Source organism: Zeugodacus cucurbitae, chromosome 3, assembly GCF_028554725.1.
Source record: "Zeugodacus cucurbitae isolate PBARC_wt_2022May chromosome 3, idZeuCucr1.2, whole genome shotgun sequence".
In the NCBI taxonomy this organism is placed as follows: Eukaryota; Metazoa; Arthropoda; class Insecta; order Diptera; family Tephritidae; genus Zeugodacus; species Zeugodacus cucurbitae.
Genome location: NC_071668.1, coordinates 27096958 through 27122005, shown reverse-complemented (window position 1 = coordinate 27122005; position 25048 = coordinate 27096958). Strand labels below are relative to the sequence as shown.

The 25048-nt window shown below is 37.7% G+C and overlaps 1 protein-coding gene across 2 annotated transcripts in view; it reads left to right on the top strand.

Annotated features, from left to right (window-relative positions):
• LOC105212868 (toll-like receptor 6) overlaps positions 1-25048 on the top strand; it is a 176575-nt gene that overhangs the window by 136784 nt on the left and 14743 nt on the right. For both annotated transcript variants that reach the window (XM_011185192.3, XM_054226635.1), the window contains 8 exons: positions 97-226; positions 5245-5442; positions 13615-13742; positions 16406-16549; positions 16743-16847; positions 17147-17273; positions 17376-17572; positions 20656-20811. In XM_011185192.3, the coding sequence (XP_011183494.1) occupies positions 97-226; positions 5245-5442; positions 13615-13742; positions 16406-16549; positions 16743-16847; positions 17147-17273; positions 17376-17572; positions 20656-20811 (1185 nt within the window). The remainder of the gene's footprint in view (positions 1-96; positions 227-5244; positions 5443-13614; positions 13743-16405; positions 16550-16742; positions 16848-17146; positions 17274-17375; positions 17573-20655; positions 20812-25048) is intronic.

Below are 25048 nucleotides of genomic sequence, written 5' to 3'. Positions count from 1 at the left end.
TAATATTATTCTATACAAATTGTTGCTGCAACTTCGTTTTTATGAAATTCCAACTCATGCTGATCCAAAGTCTTTTTTCCTTGCTTTTCATTCCAGATGCTGCTGCAGTGGTTCGTGATTTGCCTGCTGGCCATGCCCGTGCTGACAGGCACCGGCCAAAACTGCCCGGCGGAGTGCACGTGCAACGTAGATGAGCACAATCGCCGGCAGGTGATTTGTACCAAGGGTGAGTAGCAGTTGCAATATTTATTTATTTTTTTTTTTTAAGAGAAATGAGGTGCATGTTCAACACTAAATTCATATTATAAGTAGATTTTTACCGTTACAATGGTGGATGGTGGGTAATTTCGCATTCACACCGCTACACACACTCGAGTGGCCTCAGTCAGCTCAGATCAGCATTGTCCTTGCTGTAATAAACGAAAACTTTTAAATGCGATAATACAATGGCACAGCAGAAGACGTTGCGAGTATTACAAGAGATTATGCTGGCAACGTGCGACTGATGAAACGCACAAATTGCAAACTCGCTTTGTTTTGCACAACAAAAGTAAACAGTACATAATTTCAGCCACAATGAAACGCCGCTCACCGCTCCGCCTCTCCACCCTGCACGAAAGTGACGGCACGTTGAAAGGCGTTCTGACAATGCAAATGGCGAAGCGCGCGGCGAGAGAAACTCTACAATCTACATTAATACTTTGCAGCCAACGGAGAATCCGTGTAACGGCAGCATACAGCGGCAGCTGAAAAGCGGGCGTGGCAGCAACTACGGAGAATTTCGCATAAAAATCATGAGCGGAAATTGTTGCCAGCGATAAATTGCAACGAAGCAAAAATCGAAAAAAATTGGAAAAAAATAAAAGTCGAAATTAAAAATGCAAAAATGAAAATTGAGAACGAGAACGAGAACGTGAATGCAAAACGTAAAACGTAAAATGAAACTGCAAGCATGAATTTCGTATATTTCAGCTTCTACGCATGGCATTCATATGCATACCGTTACGCTTAAATATGCGTGTATGCAGTTCATAACAACCCTAACAACCAGTGCTTAGCACTGTGTGCGTTAAAAAATGAATTTTGCAAGGACTTAAAAATGCAAACATCGTCGGTGGCAACATGCAGCAGCATAGGCGTGTCGGTGTGCCAAAACAGCACCACTTTGTTGTGTGTAAAATCAACCGTTATGCGCGCATATGTATGCCAACGCGCCGAAAACAAAGCAAAAATCAAAAAACCTCTTAAATAAAACTACACTTGCCACAGTTGCAACTAAAGCGTCTGATTCTATACGGTTGTCTACAAATGTAAGATTTGGAAAAACTAAAAAAACTGGAATTGTTTTTGTTTCATCATTTTTTCCAGGGTCGCTTAGCAGCGGCATAATGCTCCGCGCGCTGTCTTCGTACTGAGACTGGCGCAGGCTTCTAAATTAATCTGCATACAAGTTTAGATTTATGCTAAAGCTCGCATATAACGAGTACTCGACAACCGCTCGAAGTGAAGTTGCTGCATTGTTGCAGCAGAGCTGTAACGTTAGCAAAGTGTGTTTTTAGTTCATCGACTTGTTATGTTAGGTGTCAAAAAGGGATGGTTTGGTGAATTTATGGGTTCGGTCGTTTTACTGATTATGCTTTGGAGCCCTCCAAAAGTTTGAAATACGGTGCAGAAGACAATTGGTACAGTGTGTAATACATTTGTTTGTATGTGAAAACTGTATTTCTATCGTATGCAGAGCAACAACAATGGTATACAACAATGAATCCCCTGTCCCCTGTTATGTGACATTTAACTACTTGATTCTTAAGTTTTTCCAAGAGCCAGCAAGAAAGGATACTCTCCCTTTCTTAACCCTCTCATGCCCGAATTAAAATGGACGGAGCTAACATTTTTTTCGGAGAAATATATAAATTAGTCTTAACTCAAATTAATCAATTAATCAAAAACTCACATAAGTCTGCATAATTGACAAACCGCTGATTAAAAAAATTTAAATGGCGAGAGTTAGAAGCCGGTAAGTATAATGTTGCCAACATTGGGCATGAACGGGTTAACAGGCTCCATACGAAGGTAACGTTCTAGCCTCATTATCGTCCGCACTTGGCCTACATTAGACCGATTCTACCATACTATGTTTGTATAAGTGGGATCTGGAGGTAAGTGGCTAATGATACGGCTTATTTCCTAGAAGTAGAAGCTATTTAATCTGCCCACAGTCAATACTACCCCACAAGTTGGACATGTTCCAAGTCCTGAGGTTTTCCTCTAGTATCCATTGTTTTAAGCAATGTTTGAAGGAGCTAAAAGGTCTAAGGCTGCCAACGCCTTTTAATTTCCTTATACATATATATATATAAACAGTAGAAAAAACAAGTAAGGAAAGGCTAAGTTCGGGTGCAACCGAACATTTTATATTCTTGCAATTTATTTAGAGATTTACCCATGTTTTCGATGAAAAATTACCCTTAAGCACTGAGTTCTTCATGTTTGATATCAGGGGCCTTGAAAAGTCAAGGTTCGATTTTGACAATTTTTCCACAAGTGATGTCACAGCTCAAATACAGTATTTGTGTAAAGTTTTATTTCGCTATCTTTATCGGTTCCTTATGTATACATTATAAAGTGAACGAATCAGAGGGATTCAAAATTGAGTTATATGGGAAGTAGGCGTAGTTGTAAAAAAATCTCAGTGCAGCTTCCTTCTGCCATTTCTTATGTAAAATTTGGTGTTTCTGACGTTTCTCGTTAGTGGATTAACGCAAATTTAGTAATTTTCAACCTAACCTTTGTATTGGAGGTGGGCGTGGTTATTATCCGATTTCTTTCATTTTTGGACTGTATAAGGAAACGGCTAAAAGAAACGACTGCAGAAAGTGTGGTTTATATAGCTTTATTGGTTTGCAAGATATATACAAAAAACCTATTTGGAGGCGGGGTCACGCCCACTTTTCCAAAAAAATTACATTCAAATGTGCCCCTCTCTAATGCGATCCTATGTTCCAAATTTTATTTTCATAACTTCATTTATGGCTTAGTTATAGTCTTTATGTGTTTTTGGTTATCGCCCTTTTGTGGGCGTGGCAGTGGTCCGATTCCGCCCATCTTCGAACTTAACCTTCCAAGTTTCATTAAGATATCTCAATTTCTACTCAAGTTACAGCTTGCACGACGGACAGACGGACGGACAGACATACATCCGGATTTGAACTTTACTCGTCACCCTGATCACTTTGGTATATATAACCCTATATCTAACTCCTTTAGTTTTGGGACTTACAAACAACCGTTGTGTGGACAAAACTATAATACTCTCTTAGCAACTTTTGTTGCGAGAGTATAAAAAGTTGACGTACATGTTGCTTTTTGGAAAAAACTTAATTAAATCTATTATTTCTTTTATATTAAAAAATCGCAAAAAAACCGTACAAAAATTATTGTGTTTTGACGCGTCACTCCATATTATGTATTTTCTGGGAAATTAAAGCCTTTTTTGTCGATCATCAGAGGTACTAAAGGTTTCCTGATTCTTAAGAATTCTCGGTTGGGACCTTTGTTCATCTCATTGCGAACTTTATGTAATCTTTCTTTCCGACCAACCAAGAAAGAGATTTGTTCTTCTTTATTTTTCCATACCCGATATAAGCAACCAGCCAACATAAAACTGTTCCACTGCAGCCGTTTCTTCTTTCTTTGGCCGTTTCAGAACTGGAGCTTCATCTTAAGATTTTGGTTCCTTCATATCAAAATCTTTTGTCGATGACATTTTTAAGGTCCCCTCCATCGACTCGTCCTCTTTCAACTTTGAGGACACCTCATTCATTTCCAATTGTGTTAACAAAATCTCTCCATGCGCTTCCAAAGGTCTGGACATACACGTCTCATTCGCTTCCAAATATGAGGACTTATTTTCCCCATGCTCTTCGAGCTGTCTTAACATGTCTGCTCTATTTGAGGTCACATCCATAGTTTGGTTTATACAGTTTTATGGGTTTGCGAGATATATACAAAAACCCTATTTGAGGGCGGGACGACGCCCACTTCCCCAAAAAAATTACATCCAAATATGGCTCTTATTAGGACGATCCTTTGTACCAAATTTTACTTTTATAACTTTATTTATGGCTTAGTTATGACCGTATGTGTTTTCGGTTTTCGCCATTTTGTGGGCGTGGCAATGGTCCGAATTTGCCCATCAAGCAAGCAACCCTTTCATGGTCCCAAGGGACATGTGTACTCGTATAAAATTTCAAATCCCAACAAACTATCTAGCCTGGTTAACTGTTCAATTGCTTGAATGTCTAATCTTATTAAAAAGATGTACATTAACTGACCTGAACGTTGTTGGTAGTGTTATTTGGGAGACGAGGTAAGCTAGTAATGACCGGACATACATGAGCTCGAGACACATTTTCGGTCGCAAGTAATCACTCAACCACCTGACATGCTCAGAAAGCTCTGAAAATGTATTAAAAATAAATTATTTCTGTTTCATTCAAAAAAATTACAAAAGGGAATTGTAAAGCAAGTGTACATAACTCAAACATTAAAGCCGGTATTATTTTAAAGTTATCTGTATTATGAAACTACTTAATTTTGGACGTGGGATAGACCGTGTGGCAACAAATATTATAAAAGAAAATTCTATAACTTTCCATTTTGCCTCGACTTCAATGTAAGCACATATCCCATAACAGTGGCTCCCAAACATGCTACAAATTATAAAATTCAACTAGACATTAATACGCTATCCTTAAAAGCATTCAATCACTAACCAGAGAAAGGAGACTGCGCTTTTTGATTGGTTGTTTGCTATTTATTTATCCGCACGGAAGGCTTCAGAAAGAGCCTTTCCTTATTCATAGCAAAAGGTTACAAATTATCATAGGTTTTTATCAAATATCATCCACAAACATGTGAACTACTAATACCGTTGAGGCAAAGTGGCATAAATTTTTAACACTCATGCATTTCAATAAGCCCTTTGAAAGTAAAGGGTTTAACCCACAATCACCTGCTACCTTTTGAACTCGTAAATACTCAACCAATACCAATTTTGCGCTTATTGCCAAATCGTAAAAATACAAATGACCTGCCGCACACCAACATTCATTAGCAGAGGATTTTTATCCGCTTTATAAACAACACACATGTAATGGATAATAATAAATCAATTTGCAATAACAAAAAATAAACTCAATTTACAACAACAAACTCATATTTTGTAACTCTTTTTCGTTGCAGGTGGCCTAAGCGCTATACCAGTGAGCCAGATCGACAAGGATGTGCGTGTCATTATCATCAAAGGCCCAGGCAACACGCTCACCATCAGCCAGTTCTTCAAGAAGTACATGGATCTCGAGGTGCTGCGCATCACCGACTCACAAATCCCATCAATGGGTTCCGAATGCTTCTGGGGTTTAGTAAAACTGCGCATACTGGGTGAGTACTGTACTGGATAAAAACGATAAAAATGGGTGTAAAATTGCGGGTGTATCTATAAAATAAAACAAAGCGCACATACGACGGATTAAGCTGAAGTAACTGTGAATGTGCGAAATGCTCGTATCAATAAATGCTAACGCCGTGAATGTAAAAAATTTAAATAAAATCCGTAAGTAAGAAATCGGGTTTTACGCGCGCACAATGCCAACAATCAATCAAAAGTACCAAAAATGAAAACAAAATCAATTTACACAGAAAACAACAACAAACGCTTACAACAGTTAAGTGAAAACGCAAATGGCCAAGCACACACATACAGGCAGACACATAGTTTTCGCATAAAATCGACCACCACAGAAAAGGACACACCGTATGAACTTTATGTAGTGACAGCGATTACAAGGATTCAATTTTTACAAGCCGACAAATAAAGAAAAACACATAAAGCAACGCTGGGCACACAGAGACACGAGACGCGAAAATTGTGAATAAGTGAAATTGGAAGATTGCATAAAATAATCATTAAATAAATGACGACCGTTGTGCAAAATGTAGCCGAAAAAGGAGAGAAATTTAAAAGAAACTTGCAGCAGGTCCACTGTTCATATGTAGTGCTGGTGAGACGGTTTTGGGTCAGCGCTGAGGTAGCTTATTGAATTCACACGAAAGGCGTTTTACAATCGCATTTAATATCGTAAAATTAACGAGTTTCCTCTCAACGCAAAGGCAATGCCAGTTTAATAGCCTAAGAAGGGAAATAAGAGCGAAATCGAAATAACGGAAATCAAAAGAAGTGCTTGGTTGTGTGAATTGTATTCCATTTTGTCTTTTTACATTGTGCGGCAATAATTGCGAAGAGATTACGGTGTTAATAAGAAATGTTTTACGAAGTGCCATAGCTACTGCTGGTTACTGCAGGGCATGATACGAATGTTAAACATTCCGAAATTAGTTAAAATGTAAGCTTTCGTTATGAGAAATTGCTTGTGAATACATGTTTCACTTCCCAAAGAAAAACTTGTGACTTTAATATGAGACATAAATCATTGTTTAAGATATTTACATAAAAATCTCTATATGTATATGTATGAAATATGTATCGATTTGATTAACATTTGTCACAAAATAATTATAGTATTTATTAGAAGTGACTTAACTTTACGCTTCAACGACAGCAATATATAGTTACATTCATTACAAACTTCACTTTGTTATGCCACATACTCGTTGGACCTAGAAGTGACGAAATAATAGATACCTTATCGTTTGAATTTTGTGTCGTCAATATATGTAAATATAATATACATATGTACAAATTAAATAGATCATCTGGTTCGTCAACCATGAACAAAGCATTAGATGTAGAAGGTTACGAAATTTCGAAAATGGACGATGAGTTTTAGTGATAGAGATTTCGACCTATATTCGCATAAAGAGCGTAGTTGGAATTTAAAACCCCCAGTATCTCCAACGGAATGAAGCCGTTCCGAAGAGTAAGCTCATACTACCACCGATCCATTGAATGAAGCCCAAATTATTGCTTGCTCATTGTAAACTACTGTGTGAAAGACTAAAGCCCACCGTCAACAAACTGATTGGACCTTATCAGTGTGGCTTTAGACCTGGAAAATCAACAACTGACCAGATATTCACCATGCGCCAAATCTTGGAGAAGACCCGTGAAAAAAGGATCGACACACACCATCTATTTGTCGACTTTAAAGCTGCTTTCGACAGCACGAAAAGGAGCTGCCTTTACGCCGCGATGTCTGAATTTGGTATCCCCGCAAAACTAATACGGCTGTGTAAGTTGACGTTGAGCAACACCAAAAGCTCCGTCATGATTGGGAAGGACCTCTCCGAGCCGTTCGATACCAAACGAGGTTTCAGACAAGGTGACTCACTATCGTGCGACTTCTTTAACCTGATGCTGGAAAAAATTATAAGAGCTGCAGAGCTAAACCGAGAAGGTACAATCTTCTACAAGAGTGTACAGCTCCTGGCGTACGCCGATGATATTGATATCATCGGAAGCAACAACCGCGCCGTTTGTTCTGCTTTTTCCCGCATGGATAAGGAGGCGAAGCGAATGGGTCTGGAGGTGAATGAGGACAAGACGAAATATCTCCTGTCATCAAGCAAACAGTCGGCGCATTCGCGTCTTGGCTCCTTGGTTGACAGTCATAACTTCGAGGTCGTAGATAATTTCGTATACCTGGGAACCAGCATCAACAACACGAACAATGTCAGCCTCGAAATCCAGCGCAGAATATCTCTTGCCAACAGATGCTACTTTGGACTGAGTAGGCAATTGAACAGTAAAGTCCTCTCTCGACGAACCAAAATCAAGCTCTACAAGTCGCTTATCATTCCCGTCCTGCTTTACGGTGCAGAAGCTTGGACGATGTCAACATCAGATGAGACGACACTAGGAGTTTTCGAGAGGAAAATTTTGCGCAAGATTTATGGTCCTAAGAACATTGGCAACGGCGAATACCACAGGCGATGGAACGCTGAGCTGTACGAGTTATACGACGACATTGACATAGTTCAGCGAATAAAAAGACAGCGGCTACGCTGGCTAGGTCATGTTGTCCGAATTTACGAAAACACTCCAGCCCTGAAAGTGTTCGATGCAGTACCCGCCGGAGGAAGCCGAGGAAGGGGAAGGCGCCGAACTGCGAAGGAGAGAGAGAGATGGCGCACTATCGTCGATTCGGCTATAACCGGCTAAACGGTTGCAACGCCAATCACATACACATACATTGTAAACGTTACATTAATTTTCAATTTAATGTGTGGTGGAATCCTCGAAGGTTCAATGCTGTTCTTTAGCAAAGTTTTATGACAACTTGGCTATATAGTATGGATAAGATAAGTTATTTATGGCAATATTCGCTTCAGCAATCATGATCCCTATAGTTCAATTGGATAACCAAACAGACAATGTTCTGAGGTTATTTCAATTTGTTCCTCGTTTCTACTATCTTGTGTGCCTATCTGTTAATTGTGTATCCTCGAACAAGGTTTTTTGTGTTTCTACAGATTTTACTGACTTGTGTCTAACATCCTTGATAATTGCTTTGGAATGAAACATTGCTCTTTACTCAGCAATTATATATGACTCCAATTTGACTCATTGTAGATCTCGATATGACAATGCCAAAAAGATGTGTTTCTTAAGCAATTTCACACACCTTATTGACAGCATAATTATGTGGTCGATTTACCTCATATTGGAAAAATCATGGATTAAAATTTAGCTTTTTTTAGAACACCATCATAAAAATCTGGAGAATGGTTCCGTTAAACCATTTTATGATTTAGATTATGCTACTTATGTCCGATATCTTTTTAGTAGACATCCATTCAAAGTTTGATACATGATGGATTCCAAATATCCTGTGTCGGATCTGCGTTAAGTCTGGGCATTCACATATAATGTTGAAAATTGTTTCCTTATTCCCTTCTAGTTCACAGCCTCGACAAATGTTATTATGGGGTATGCCCATTTTCATTGCATGTTCTCCAAATGACCAATGCGCCGATATAGTAGCTGTAAATCTGAAAATACTTTTCCTGGACTTATTTAATAAGAACCGAGTTCTTCTATCATATTTTGGCCATATCTGTTTCGTTATTTTACAATTGGTGGAATTTTTCCACCTGTACTTAGCTAATTGTTTAAATTGTGTGCTGAGCTTTCTCCTGATCGATCCTACCGGGCATGGTGTTAACTCTGCTTCGGGTTCATCTAGAAAGGCTCCTGCTTCTGCCAATTCATCTGTTTATTCGTTACCGAAAATGTTTCTGTGGCCGGGAACCCAGATCAAGTAAAGTTGGTAATTGTCTTCTAGTGACTTCAGTGCCTTTTTGAACTTATGTATTATGCTGGAATTAATCGTTGTTGTAGCCAATAGAGCTTCACAGACCTTCTCTATTCTTGAAAGATGCTAGCCGAGTTTGGTAGACGGATGGAGAAAGAAATGTTATGTTCTACCAAATTAGATCCATTAGGATAAAACCTATATATATGTTTCCTTCTACTAAGTTAATAATATTATTTAGTTTTTTTCATTGTCTGGAAATTATGTTAAATAGGACTTGGTTGAGTTTAGCAATCATAAGAAAATAAAGACAAAGAGCTTTTTTAAAAAAACACGATTAATACTATTATATAATATGTACAATTATTGTCAATAAAAAATCTAAATAAATTATCTAAGTAAAAGTGAAATATAATTATATTTTACTACATTCTATTGGCGAAGTTTTCAACACAATATAATTAATTTTAACGCGTTCTTCATCGGCTTAGTAGGTATTTTAAATTACATTTTGATTTAAATATTTATGTCGCTGTCCAAAGCGGTGCTTCCGGAACAATGTTAATCCTACTTTCTAATATACATACGTATATAAGATTATTATGTGAAGTATAAAGTACTGCAGCATATCTCAATTTCAGTCCTTTGTTCAGTCCAGAGTATGCAACGAACCCGACTTTCTCATCATAATATTTGCAAAGGTCAGCTAACGACATTTTTTGTCATCTGCTAGAGCATTTCGCTTTAAAAATCACAGTCGTTGCATTCATTTTAAAACTGCAGCAATTTAAATTTAATATCACCACGTTTGCCTGTCAAAAAAAAAATAAAACGACGAACTTCCAACAGCAGATAAAGGCACAAGCCGTAGTAAAAAGAGCAATGAAATTTTAAAAATAAAACCGCTAAATAGACAAGGAAAACACCGTTGTTTTCGGCATAAAAAACGTGGAAATACCGAAAAGGAAGATAAATAAAAGATTATATGGCCGAAAGTGCGCATCGTTTTTACAGTTATTGTACGCATTTAATGGAATTCAAAATGATTGCCTTTGTCTGTGTCAGCAAAAGTGAAAATTCAGCAGCTGAGCGGCGAAAAAAAATGGAATTGTATATCACACCCGCACCCCTACCGCCGCCAGCTTTGCTGACTGCATGCGCCGTAAATACATTTGTCGCTGTGGGCGTTGCAGTCACATGTGTATAAGTTTTAAACAAATAAAGGGTTTATGTCATTCACCATTTGTACGGCGAGAATAGCGAGTACGGCGACGGGGCAACGCGGCGTATGAGCAACATTCAATACTCGGCTTGTTTGTAGTATGTTGGTGAGTATGTGGCGGAAGATGGCACAGTAAGTTAGCGATTCAATGTCGTGAAAAAGAGTTCAGTTAAATCAAGTCAAAAGTCATTTCGGTAATGAAATAAGCGAATTTCTGTGTTTTGTAAAGTGCACTTTGGCAGTTTGTGTACCTGACTTCGCTTTGAAAGCGCATAAGATTGAGAATGCGGACTCGATAGCAGTGAGTGAAATCAACGAATTTACTGGAAACTTAAAAATAGTGAAAACGCAGTAGTTATTTTCTAGTATTTATCTCATTCAGTTTTTTCTTAGCTCACAAGCATTGAAATTGTTTCGCTGTTTGTCGCTTTATATGTATATATGCAATCATTGTTAAAATTCAAATAATTTATATTTTCATTTAATTATTTGTTACTTCAATCTATTCGAAGCTTAATTAAAGTATTAACAATGCATAGCATTAAGCTTGCTGAAATTATTAGTGAACGATATTATTGGACAATATTCAATCGAATTGACCGCAGCTACTCGAACTGACGTATGGAACGACTTTGCGCATATTATGTCGAGATCTTAGATTGGCAGTGTCCAAACAACAGCTTGTGCAAGAACTGAAACCGCTCGACCTTTTCAAGCGACATCGCTTCGCTCTATGGGATCTTGAAAAGTTCCAAATCAATGGGATTACATACCCGCATTTAGGACGAAGAGCAATCTGAAGAGATTCAAGAGCTATCATTTTATTCAGAAACAAGTAAAGAAGGGCTAAGTTCGGGTGTAACCGAACATTTTATACTCTCGCAATTTATTGACGTAATTTTATAAAGATAACACAATTCGACCCATATATTCGGTAAAAAGTTCAATATAATAACGAAAATCATCATAAATAGAATATTAGGTATATGGGATCTGGGGGAAGTTATGACCCGATTTTTACCATTTCAGGTACAGAGAGAAACTGTTATAAGAAAAAAATTCAGAGGGAATGAATTACATAAAAATATCTGAGGGATTTACCATATTTTCGGTGAAAAATTACCCTTAGGCACTGAGTTCTTCATGATCGATATCAGGGGCCTTGAAAAGTCATGGTTCGATTTTGACAATTTTTTCACAAGTGATGTCACAGCTCAAATACAGTACTTGTGTAATGTTTTATTCCGCTATCTTCATTTGTTCCTAATGTATATATGTATTATAAAGTGAACGAATCAAAAGAATTCAAAATTGGGTTATATGGGAAGTAGACGTAGTTGTGAACCGATTTCGCCCATATTCCACCAGTGTCATCAGGGTGTCAAGAAAGTGTTATATACCGAATTTCATTGAAATCTGTTGAGTAGTTTTTGAGATATGGTTTTTGACCCATAAGTGGGCGATGCCACACCCATTTTCCATTTTGTAAAAAAATCTCAGTGCAGCTTCCTTCTGCCATTTCTTATGTAAAATTTGGTGTTTCTGACATTTTTCGTTAGTGAGTTAACGTACTTTCAATCTAACCTTTGTATGGGAGGTGGGCGTGGTTATTATCCAATTTCTTTCATTTTTGGACTGTATGAAATGGCTGAAATAAACGACTGCAGAAAGTTTGGTTTATATAGCTTTATTGGTTTGCGAGTTATATACAAAAACCTATTTGGGGGCGGGTCACGCCCACTTTTCCAAAAAAAATTACATCTACATGTGCCCCTCCTTAATGGGATCCAATGTTCCAAATTTCATTTTCATAACATTATATATGGCTTAGTTATGACACTGTATAGGTTTTTGGTTTCCACCATTTTGTGGGCGTGGCAGTGGACCGATTTCGAAAGCAACCTCCTCAGGCTGCCAAGGAACATGTGTTCCAAGTTTCATTAAGATATCTTAATTTTTACTCAAGTTATCGTTTGCACGGACATACGGACGGACAGACATCCGGATTTCAAATCCACTCGTCATCCTGTACATTTATATATATATAACCCCATATATTACCCCATATCTAACTCTTATATTTCTTAGTGACACAAACAACCGTTATGTGAACAAAACTATTATACTCTGTGCAACAGGTTGCGAGAGTATAAAAACAACGGTTTGGTGTGGTTTGTGGGCCGGGGGAATCATTTGACCATATTTCTTCAAACATGATGCCGGTGAGAACGTTAACGTCAATGGCGACCGTTATCGCGCCACAGTAATCCACTATTTGATGCCTGAAATTGAAGCTCGTGATCTCGGCGACATTTGGTTTCAACAAGATGGCGCCACTTCCCACACATCGCATTAATCAATGGATTTATTGAGAGAACACTTCGGTGAGCAGATAATTTCACATTTTGGGGCTAATCGATTGGCCACCAAGATCATGTGATATCACATGGTTAGACATTTTCCTGTGGAGATATGTACAATGTAAAGTCTATGCGGACAATCCCACTTCGATTCCGGCCTTGAAGCAAAAAAATACGCGCGTCATTCACCAGTTACCAGTCGAAATGCTCAAACGAGTCAGTGAAAATTAGACTCAATGGATCTGAGACGTAACCGCGGTCAATATTTGATAGAGATAATGGTTAAAAAACAAATACCAAAGAATGCTTTTTCGAATGATAATAAACATTCCCAACGAAATTGGAATTGTATGTGTTTTATTCTTGAAAAAGAAGGGAACCTCGAAATGAATCACCCTTTAGTTGCCTCTTAGCCCTTAAGAAATTTTATGAGAATTTGACAAATACAAAATACCATCGGAACTTTTAAACCATCCTCCATGGAACAAATTTGTCTAAAATGTTGTACTTCATTGGAATTGGAATTTGCATTTAACAAAAACCTTTTCATTCGCTTAGAGGCAATAAATTTAAGCATATATTCAACAATAAGTAAATGAATGAAATTTTCTAAAATTAAGGCGGAAAAGTTACAATATGGGGCGTAAAAATTCATCATAAATTTTAAAATGTAAATTTACAGCATAATTTAAGTATTGAAATCCATAAATAAAATAAACTTAAATTAATCAAATAAACATTATTTTATTTTTCCACACAGATTTTTCAAGAAACAACATCACAAATGTAAATCGCAACAACTTCCGAGGACAGAATTATTTGCACGAGTTGGACTTGTCCAAGAATAAGATACTAAACATATCCAGCACAACGTTTGATCATTTAACTGTAAGTATCAAATAACAACAACAAATATTGTAAACATCTTAACAACCTTGAGAGCGTAGAATATGCCATAAAGAGAAAGTCAATCAGCTGGCCAAGCAAACCAACCGTTTAATGTTTAATTTGCGCTGCGCTGTGATTGCCTCTCGAATATATTTTCTTTTTGTTTTGCCTTGAGCATTCACTTAAAAATTCATCAGAATGCGGATGGAAAATGCGTAAATTCCAACTTAATGTAATTATCGCATGGCACAGCCAAGGCGATTGGCCGGTGACTTGACTGCGGGTATACTATGTATGTATGTATGTTTTATGCGGATTCAATCAGCGCTTAGCAACCGAAAGCCAGCGTCCGCCTCCACTGCACTGTGCTGGCTTTAAGCTTGTATTTACGTTCGTTTCGTTTAAACTGCCAATAATGCCCATCTTGCTTTGCCGCCTTACCCCATCGCCCGCTGCTGTCTTATTCACCGGTTTTTTATCACCCGAACGTGGGCGGTAATAAATTTCGCGTGTTATTTTGTTTTATTTCCTTACTCATGCATTCTGTGTTTGCTTTTCCCTCCGTTTCGCGTTGTTCTTGTATTGCACGCTGCAATGTACACATTATGTTTCTTCGCTCTGCATCTAGTTAACGGTACTCAACATTCAGCATGCAGCTGCTCTTAGCCGTGCGCTCAGCACTGGTCGTACGGTCAGTTGTATCCTTGTAGGAAATTTTATTCTTAAAAAATATTTTCAATTACTCTCCTTGATATACTTAGTGACTTACTGATATGAGTAAATCTGCTGTAACTTAAAATCATTCTTTACAAATATACTCTGTGGTTCATATACCCCAAAAAATCAGTTATCTACTTTCTTTCCACCTTTCCATTTCCTGCACAGTTCTTATTCGCCATCGCATTGTTTGCGCTGACCCGCACTTAGTAAGTAAGTGCATACTTGCACTGCTCCAAGATTTTCTAGTGCCCCGTTCTCGTAAAATGAATAGCGAGTCGAAAATTGTCTGCCTCATCTCTACTTTTTTTAATTTGTCTTCGATGGCAAAGCTTCCGCTTACAATATTTTACAGAGTTCCCGCATTTATAGTTCGAAAGATATTTATTAGCGATTACTATGGATTAATAAGGATAGAGTGTTTGATGAATGAGCGCAAAGCAAAGGAAACTAAACTGAAATTTATGAGCCACCTACCATTTCGAAAATTTTGTGTGAAATCTTGAGTATAAAGAAAGCTTTCGGGAAATATAAATTGCGGTCACAAATTATAGCTTAACAAAAAGCGAAAATTTCATCTTTCCTGTAGACAAGAAAATAGTTTTCTAAGCGAAGGCTAACGAGGGCTTAAGTATATACATACATATATGCATCGTAAGAGAAGGATAACAAATTACTTCACCAGTTTGTTAATTCTGCTTAGATTTAAGCTTTTAGCTTTAAATTTCATTTTTAGAGCTCAAATTATTTAGGTTAGGTTATGTTCGACATTTGTTCCCCAAAAGGAAGCACACCTAGACTATTAAGAACATTACAAATCTGAAGAGGTTGCTTACCCCAAAAACGTTTGCCTAGATCTAGCAAAGGCGGGACATTCCAAAATAAATTCAGCTCCCAACCTTCCCCACTAATTTCGACACATTCGTAAAAAATATCAACGCGCCTCTCTTCCAGCGGCTCCTACCTCCTACCCTCCCAAATCTCTCTTGAATGTACATATAAGAGCGGAGAAAAGACCGCCAGGGCTAGGCTCGGCGACATGGTGGTAATCCATAGCCTCGAACAAAGTCGAAGCGGCCGGTTTTCAGGGCCCTACACACTAGTCGGAGCCTTTTGGAGTAAAGGTTCCAGTTTGTGTTCCTAAAATTTCTATACAATTTGCTGGGTAGACGCGTTTCGTCCAGACTAAACCGGATGTACCTTTGAAAGGAGAAAAAGAATGGACCCCTGGAGCCTTCCAGTCTGAAATCAGAAATTAGAATTAGAAGGACGACATCAACTCCGTCGCGTACCATACAGAGCAATAACTCTACTGAAGCGGCGTTTGTATGCTACACGTTAATCTGGAGAAACTTCATTTCCCTGACTTTTCTACAGTTTCGCTAGTTCTGCACTGGGGTTGCTTTCGTCCCTCTCATCATCGAACAACTTGTTCAGACCGAAGGCGGAAATGTCGATTAACGAGTTGCCCCAATGCTGGCCATGACAATCCGCTTCTGCCTTAAGCGTCGCAATCGGATGCTGCATGCCAGCCGCCTTTGGTTTGGTAGAGGGGTCCTCAAAACGATCCTTTGAAATACATAGTTTATCCCCCAATTGGACTCATTGAGAGGACCAAGAGACTTTGCATTAAGCAGTATCAGCGCTTGGCGATTATATTTATTATATTTATATCAGCCTTAAGATAGATACCTTAAAAAAATTGAGTATTACACTCACTCATATCCTGGATATACTAGACCTAACTCTTTCGATAATCAAATATTATTGAAGATTCTTTGTAAGCGTATGTTATCTACTACGTCTCCAGAAGTCCAAGCCGTAATTATAAATATTGATAAATAATATTATTTTTATTAATTTATTTCTTTTTGAGAAATACTTTCTAAATTTAACAAAGATCTCTCCGGATATTTTGATACAATTTATTTTTCTTGCATTTCCAGGAACTCAAGCGACTCAATTTGGCTGATAATTCAATACTGGAATTGGTTCCGCGCACATTTTTCCTGCTCAACAAATTGAAATATCTGGATCTGAGCGGAAATCCGTTACAAGATCTGCCGCCGGATGTATTTCTCGATTTGCCGGTAAGCTGTTTTTATAATTCTTCTACTGTCATTTGAGTTCGAAGAAATTTGCCGAATTGCTTTCTAAAAAGCACACATGCGACACATTAACGTTAAACGCAAATGAAAAACCAATTCAAGCAAATGTTTCATTTTACTTTCTATTGCTCTCACCGTGTGTTCATCCATTGTTTTTATTTTTTGCCATCCACAGGAGCTGCGCATTTTCAAATGCCGTAATTGTCAATTGAAGAAAATCAATCCGCAGTTGTATAACTTATTGCCGATGTTGCAAGAACTGGATCTGGGACGTAATGAGGTAAGCGTGGAAAATTTAAGAACGTAATCATTTGCATCAGTGTGTGTCTGTGTCTGTGTATGATTTTTATGAACTCACAAAGCCATACCTTAAACTCATTGTTATGTTGACTTTCGCAAGTCATCGCTTTTGGTTGCGAGTCATTACTCCCCTTGCAGACAATGACTATTGACTTTCTTTCGTTTTTGCTTGAATTCCACTGAATTCCTTTAATGTTGGCAAACATCATTTCATTGTGAATTATTGACCGTCATTTGAATTTTCCAACCATGCTTTGGCAATTTTTCCTCCCATTTCAGTTCAAATTCCTCGACAAGGACGAGTTTCGCGACGTCAAAAATCTCACCAAAGTCCTACTTGACGGCAATCAACTGTCAGTCGTTGTTGACGAGCTGTTTCGCAATCAAAAGGTTCTGCAACATTTGGGTAAGTTTGTTTACAATACAACAATGCGTTGTGCGCAATTGTGCGCTAGTGCGCCTAAAAGCCTGCAACACTACTGTCGCACTTCATATTTCCTATTTACAGACTTGTCGTACAATCGGCTGGCGAAAGTGCCCAATGACTCGTTTAAACATTTGGGTAATTTGACGTTCCTGGATTTGTCATACAACAAGCTGGTGCGACTGGAGCCACAATCAGTGCGCCGACTGAGCAATTTGCAAACGTTGAATATTAGCGGCAATGTGCAGATGAATTTGCATGACATGCGAGAAACGTTCGAGGTGAGTGGGATACCAACAAATATCTCATGAACACAGAAATGTGGAAACGATTTTGAATTAACCAACTGGTTGTAGTTGATTGACGGACGTATGAGAATTTAGAGGTGTATAGATGGGGAGCATAGAGAGACAATTAACAGTTGAATATTAGCGGAATGTATTTTGAGGAGCTTTAAATATTTGCAATAAAAATTACAAAAAAAAATATTTAAATTAGTTTAAGTCCAACGCTATAGCTTTGATAGTTTTTATTCATGGATTCCTAACCTTTTTTAGAAACAATATGCGATCCAATAGACAAATAATTCTTATGTCGAAAGATGGATTTCAGAACTAAATGCGTACTTATGCTCAGGTTATTAATATATTTATTCTAATAAGGTTCTTCAAATGATAATCAAGAAACAGGAACCTCGAAAAAAGTTGTTGCGCGGTGATCAGCCTACAGCATCACTGGATCATCCGAAACCAAAAAATCAAAATGCTTTCTTTAGTTTATTAGTTTATCTTTCAATTGACGTCGAGTTTTTTTTAAATTTTTCAATTTATGGTACGAAAAATCGACCTATTTGTTATTGTAAAATTGATAGTAATTAAAATTTTTGGAAAAAGTTGACGTCATTCGAGAGCTATATATATGTAGAATATTTGTTCAAAATTTCAAAACCATCTATGCAGTAGTTTTTTCTGTAGGCTGGTCACCGACTTTAAAAATGGCATATTTGGTAAAATCAATTCAAAGTTTTGTACACTCAGCGCAGGTAGCTGGAGGTACCGTTAATCAACCTGCTGTAACTTCGTTAGTTTTCCGCCGAATGACCTAAAACTTTCACACAATATTCTGGAGATGTTGATGGTTCAGAAAAAAAATAAATAAAAAAAAGTTAACCCCCCCCCTTTTAATGTTTGCGTATATGGATTAGTATTTATGTTCTGAAAAGTACAAATCCTGCCTAGGAATTACTGCCTCTCTGTTTGTGGAATTTTACACTTTTGACTATTAGGTCTAACTAGGAAACATTTGGATTTACACTCGCATCGCATTTTTACGGACAAGGAAGGGGTGCTTGGCTTGCTTAGTTTTTCGTAATAAATTCAAACAGCTTTTAACTTTTCAGTCATCGATCAACACATGTTTTCAGCGGTGGGGGTCGATATATTGCCGACCGAGCTATTCAAATAAGGTACAAAAATGGACCAATCCACAAAAATGGACACCTCAGAGTATGCGCCAATTCCCGTGGGATGAGCAATATCACAAATAAGGTTCTATCGAGTGTACTGTATGAAAGACTAAAGCCCACCGTCAACGAACTCATTGAACTTTATCAGTGTGGCTTTAGACCTGGAAAATCTACAATTGACCAGCTATTCACCATGTGCCAAATCTTGGAAAAAACTGAGAGAAAATAATCGATACACAATACCTTTTCATTGATTTTAAAGCTGGCCGTTCGCACGAAAAGGAGCTGCATCTATGCCGCTATGTCTGAATTTGGTATCCCCGCAAAACTGTATAAACTGAAGCAAACAAAAGCTCCATCAGGAACAGGAAGGAAATCTCCTTGCCGTTCGCTACCAAAAGAGGTTTCAGACCGGGTAACTCACTATCATGCGACTTTTTCAATCTATTGCTGGAAAAAATGATACGTGCGGCAGAACTTAATAGAGAAGGTATAATCTTCTATATAATATCGATATCATTGGACACACCAGTGCCGGATTATTCGCCATGTAGCCAGAGTAGCAAACGCTGCAGGCCCCGCGACTGGTGACCGGGTACAACATCTGCCCGACCATAAAAATATCAATTTTTCGTAAAAATTTAAGGCTACTCCTGAAACGAATCATTACAGTGATAAAGCTTTTTGCTGAACGAGGTCTTGTGTTTCTGGGTAGTACTGAAATCGTTAGGTCCCCCACAATGGGAATTATTTAGGCTTGTTAGAATTAATAGTCCAATTTAACGCTTTGACGTGAGAAATTCATTCATCTTATTACATTAAGTACTATATCAATTTATTTGCGAAATTAAGAGATACAAATACTACCCAGTTTCATTGGATTCTACTCCAGATATATCGCATGTAGACCAACTGACTCTGGTAGTGCGCTATATTCTACCATCTGAACCAGTGGAAAGATTCGTTAAGTTCTTGGACATGGAACGTTAGACTGACTAACTCAGAGGCTGACCAACTCATTAAGAATCGCTCACCTGGACAACGTTCTGCTATAAACGAAACGTATTGAACTACATATATCATAAAATTACTGGTGTTTTTGGCTAAACCCTTTAAACAGAACAGATGTTGGAAAATGTCTCAAGTATGGTCAGTGGTTACGAAGACGATTTGGAGAACAACCTAGGTCGAGAACTAGTGCAGTTCGCTGAACTGCTGAAAGCAGATGTGGCTACTGTTATTGACAGCAAGAAACAAGACCCTCTGTAACTGCAATTTTATAAACTTTTATTCAATAATACCCAAATTGTGTTTCCCAAAATGTAGAAATTGCCTTGTGCATTTGCTTTCCTCTCATTTTAACTATAAAACGTATTAAAAATGTCATCATCTTAATCATCTCACTCTGATGAATATAGAGTATGATTTCAATAAAGAAATCGATATTGAAATTGTTATCTCCAAATATTGCCCATATTAAATCCAGAAAAGTTCGTAATCATGCCCAACCGCCTATTTCCCGAAATAATTAAAATTGTCAGGTTTATTACGCTGTCTCTTACGTTTAAAAATATCAATTTGCTCACATTGTATTGTACAAAACATTCAAGACCACATAATCTTTTAAAGTAATCACATTTAATCTCGGTTGGCAATTATTTCAACTATCTATGCGTAAATATTATGTTTGCACAGTTTAAGTACCGTAACTATAAAAACTTTAACTTTGCCACAACAATAACAACATAAAAACTTGCAATAAAACATTCCCAACTTCCTGCTCAACTACTCAAAATTCGATTACCACACTATGCTCTGCTCATTGCTATCACTTACGGAATTTAATTTATATCTATGTTGCTCTTATTCTTGTTGTTGTTGTTGTCTTGCTATTTTCAGGTCATACCACAGCTGACACATCTCTCCGTAGCCGATATGGGAGTGCTGCCGATGGGACTGCTGGTGCCGTTCAAGCAGCTGCGCTATCTCAACATATCCGGCAATCATTTGGACAATATGTCGCTGCAAGTAATCGATCCGTGCCGAGAGCTGGAGGTGAGTGCGAGAGCGAAATCCGAACAAATTTATAGAAATAAGTTGAAACAAAAGTTTTGCGGCCACTGGCTAGTTGAGCGTGGAGGTGCCTAAACCGAAATAGAATTGAATTGAATGTCTGTGTGTGTGCTTTATTTGTGCAACTATTGTGTTGCAAGTGTGCGATTGTGTGTGTGTCAAGTCTGTCATGGCCGTAAAAAGTGATATAACACTAACCAACAACAATGTCCAAATGTTAGCACAGCGATAAAACCGAACACAAATTTGTATGTGGCATGCAAGCTGGCAAGTCCAAAGCGTTAGCGCTTAAAATGAATAGAAATGAAAAGTAAAATAGAAAAACAACAAACATGAAACAGATATAAACCGAGAAAAAATTTGGAGAAAAACGAACAAAAATTCGTCATCGCTCGTCTGCTACAAATTGCTCTGCAACCCAAACGACGATGACGACCGACCCAACAAACTACAGACCTACATTACGAGCAGCAGCAGCAGCGTGCGTCAGTCGTTGCATGCATGCAAAAGCAATAACAAGTGTGGCGAGATATAAAAATAATATAACAGACATGCAACATGCCACCCACAAAATTTTGCAACATGCAAGTGTAAACTACATTGTTGTCACACATTCAACCTTGCGTGTTGGCATCTGTCCGAACATTTGGAAGTGCACATTTTCGCATGTATTTATTGTTGTTGTTTGGGAATTTTCGATTATCACTCGTCTCTTTATGATAACATTAACAATGCGGTAACAGTGGGTAGGGCGCACTATTTTAGTGGGTGTCTTCATATTTTCCAGTGAATTGTGAATTGTGAACCTCAATTTTTCATGGAAGTACACTGTGAACTGAGGTTAATTTCATAAATACGTTCAAAGAATTGATACTTATAATATCTTATATGTTTTATGAATACTTTGGCTCGACCGAGTTGAGAAGCCCCGACCTGCCAAGTGGTCATTAAGAAATATGAGAGTATAAACTTTCCTCGGAACAGTAAGATGTCTGAAATAAAAAAATATGCCTCCTTAACTCTCTTTTTAAGGTTTTCTGAGAGATTCTTCATAAAATATCTATATAAAATATTAACAAAAATATTCACGAAATATTTGTAGAAACCAGTTTTCAACAAGTAAGGGAGGGCTAAGTTACGGAATATTTTATACTCTCGCAATTTATTTATTTAATTTTATTAATATAACATACAGTTGGACCCACATATTCGGCAATACATATGTATATGGCATAAAGTCCATTGGAAGTTTGAAAACCCTAATATTAGTTATATGGGAGCTAGGGGAAGTTATGACCCGATTTCACACATTTTTTGCATGGAGATATATTATTATAAGAAAAATATGCCCTCTGAATTTCTTCAAAATATCTGAGAGACTTACTTATAAAAAAAATTTATTAGAAGCTCTGAGGTCCGCATGTTCGATATATGGGGCCTTAAAGAATTATGGTCCGATTTCGGTGATATTTAGAAAGGCGATGCCACGCTATTCTGTTCCGATATCTTCATTAATGCTAACACTATATATTGTAAAGAGACCGATTCAAATCGACTTCAAAGTTCTGGTATATAGGAAGTAGGCGTGGTTGTGAACCGATTATATGTCCCTAATTGTACATAAGAATTCAAGTTGCCACCTGATTAAATTTGTCTTTAGTTAGGTTAGTTTAGGTTTGTAGACAGATCTCTGCGAAAACAGAAGATCTCACTTAGTCAGCCCGGCGCTGTCCATTGTGGTACCAATAAAACTCCCTCTGGACCTTTAAGATTCAGCAAAACGCTTGGAATCCGTTACAAATTTCTTAAGACGGCTAATATCGATTCTAGCCAATTCGGTAGGATCGCGGAAAAAGGGCCTTCCATGGTGTTTCAACCTCAGTCTGGCAAAAGCTGGACAATGAAGAAGGAAATGCTTAAATGATTCCACCTCGCCTTCCTCTATACAGGTTTGGCAACTTGCATCTGCCACGATCCCAAGTCTCATCGAATGGGTACCCATTGGACAATGTCCAGTAAGTACAACAATGATCGCGCTGAGAATTAATAGTTTAATTGATCAAAAAATTAATTTAAGAATTTAATTCGAAAATATTACGCAAAATACACTCAATGAACTGAATTCCAAAAAATCATGTATAAAATATATTTTAAAATAAAAATGTGCTCCATTAAATTACACTTAACTAGTAATTATGATTTCAAATTTTTCGAATTTAAGTTAAATAAGGGATTAAAAAATCGCACAATTTCCCAAAAATGGTTTAACTATAAACACATATTTATGTCCATAAATTAATTTCCCATCCATACCCGTATTAGTGAAGAAATATTATGAAATCCTATAAAGTTGCATATAAATTCAAAATTAAAAATATAAAATTCTTCCCAACATTTGCATTCACTCACCAATATATTTATTTATATGGTATCCAGCAATCACGCATTTCACACAAATATTCGGCCGCAGCGCTCCAGGCGGGCGTCTCCTTCCGGGAAATAATGGTTGCGGTTGCTGCTGGCTGAAATGAAATGTAGAATGAAATCAGAATTAAACTCGCAAGTCCAACTATATTTATGTACTTGTAGAATTTTTGTTTGGCATATTTGCAGAAATTTCTGTCATGTCATAGCCACGCAATACTCATATTCACTACTATTGATTTCACAGGAATTTTATGTCGTTTCAAAAGTTTTCGCATAAATTGCAAGAGTTAAGGTATTAACAATTTTAAAGCAAATATAGTTATTTGGTTATGAAGTTCCCGTGAACAAGTTTAGTCTATGAGTACTCATCAAATGAGTGAGTATCAGCGGTATATTTACTCCATTGGTGTTCTCCACAGGTGACGCAATATAAAGGTTGTATTTATTGTATTCTTTTTGTTTGCGGTTTTTAATGAGGCAATATTTTTCTCGGAGTTTGTCTTTTTGACAGCTGTTACATGATTTATACTTAATTTTGGTTTGCCATTTCATAACCCTGTATAACTCTCGGCAGAGATTGAACCAAACTTATTTTTTCTAGGAAGTATTTGACTTTCAAGCTTCACTCCTCATCCCTTCTTAATTATTTCGTAAACTCATTTAGATGATATTTAGGCTGACTTGTTTATTAAAAAGTGTATAAATAGAGGTGAAGTTCTTCCCAACCCAATAACTTCTCTCATTTAATAACTTCACGAAGAATCTCACACAACTCCAGTAATAAGCTTAATAAGCAAACCTTGTATGACTCCAAGAATGCTTTCGAACATTATACATATTTTCTGTTTCAAAAATGTATGTATGTATGTGACTGGCGTAGGAACCGTTTAGCTGGTTATAGCCGAGTTGGTGATCGCAAGTTTAACCGGGTCGCTCTCAATCTGGTCCGTCCAACGGAGTGGAGGCCTGCCCCTTCCTCGGCTTCCTCCGGCGGGTACTGCATAGAACACTTTCCACGCTGAAGTGTTTTAATCCATTCAAACCACATGATCTAGCCAGTCTAGCCAGCGTAGGTGTTATCTTTTAATTGCTGAACTATGTTTATAGCGTCGAATATCTCATACAGCTCATCGTTCCATCGTCTGCGTTATTCGTTGTTGCCAATGTTCAAAGGACCATAAATCTTGCGCAAAACCTTTCTCTAGAAAACTTCTCATGCCGTTTCATCAGATGCTGACATCGTTCATGCTTTTGCACCATAAAGCAGGACGGGAATGATAAGCGACTTGTAGAGTTTGACTTTGGTTCGTCGAGAGAGGACTTTACTTTTCAATTGCCTACTCAGTCCATAGTAGCACCTGTTGACAAGAGTGATTCTGCGCTGGATTTCGAAGCTGACATTGTTGGTGTTGGTGATGCTGTCTATCTACGACTTCGAAGTTATGACTGAAGGAGATATTTCGTTTTGTCCTCATTCACCTCCTGACCCATTCGCTTCCCTTCCTTATCCAGGTAGGAAAAAGCAGAACTAACGGCGCGTAGTTTTCCAATGATATCAATATCATCGGCGTACGCCAGCAGCTGTACACTATGTGAAGATTGTACCTTCTCTATTTAGCTCTGCGGCTAGTATAATTTTTTCCAGCATCAAGTTAAAGAAGTCACACGATAGTCTGAAGCCTCGTTTGGTATCGAACGGCTCGGAGAGGTCCTTCCCGATCCTGATGGAGCTTTTGGTGTTGCTCAACGTCAGCTTACATAGCCGTATTAGTTTTGCGGGGATACCAAACTG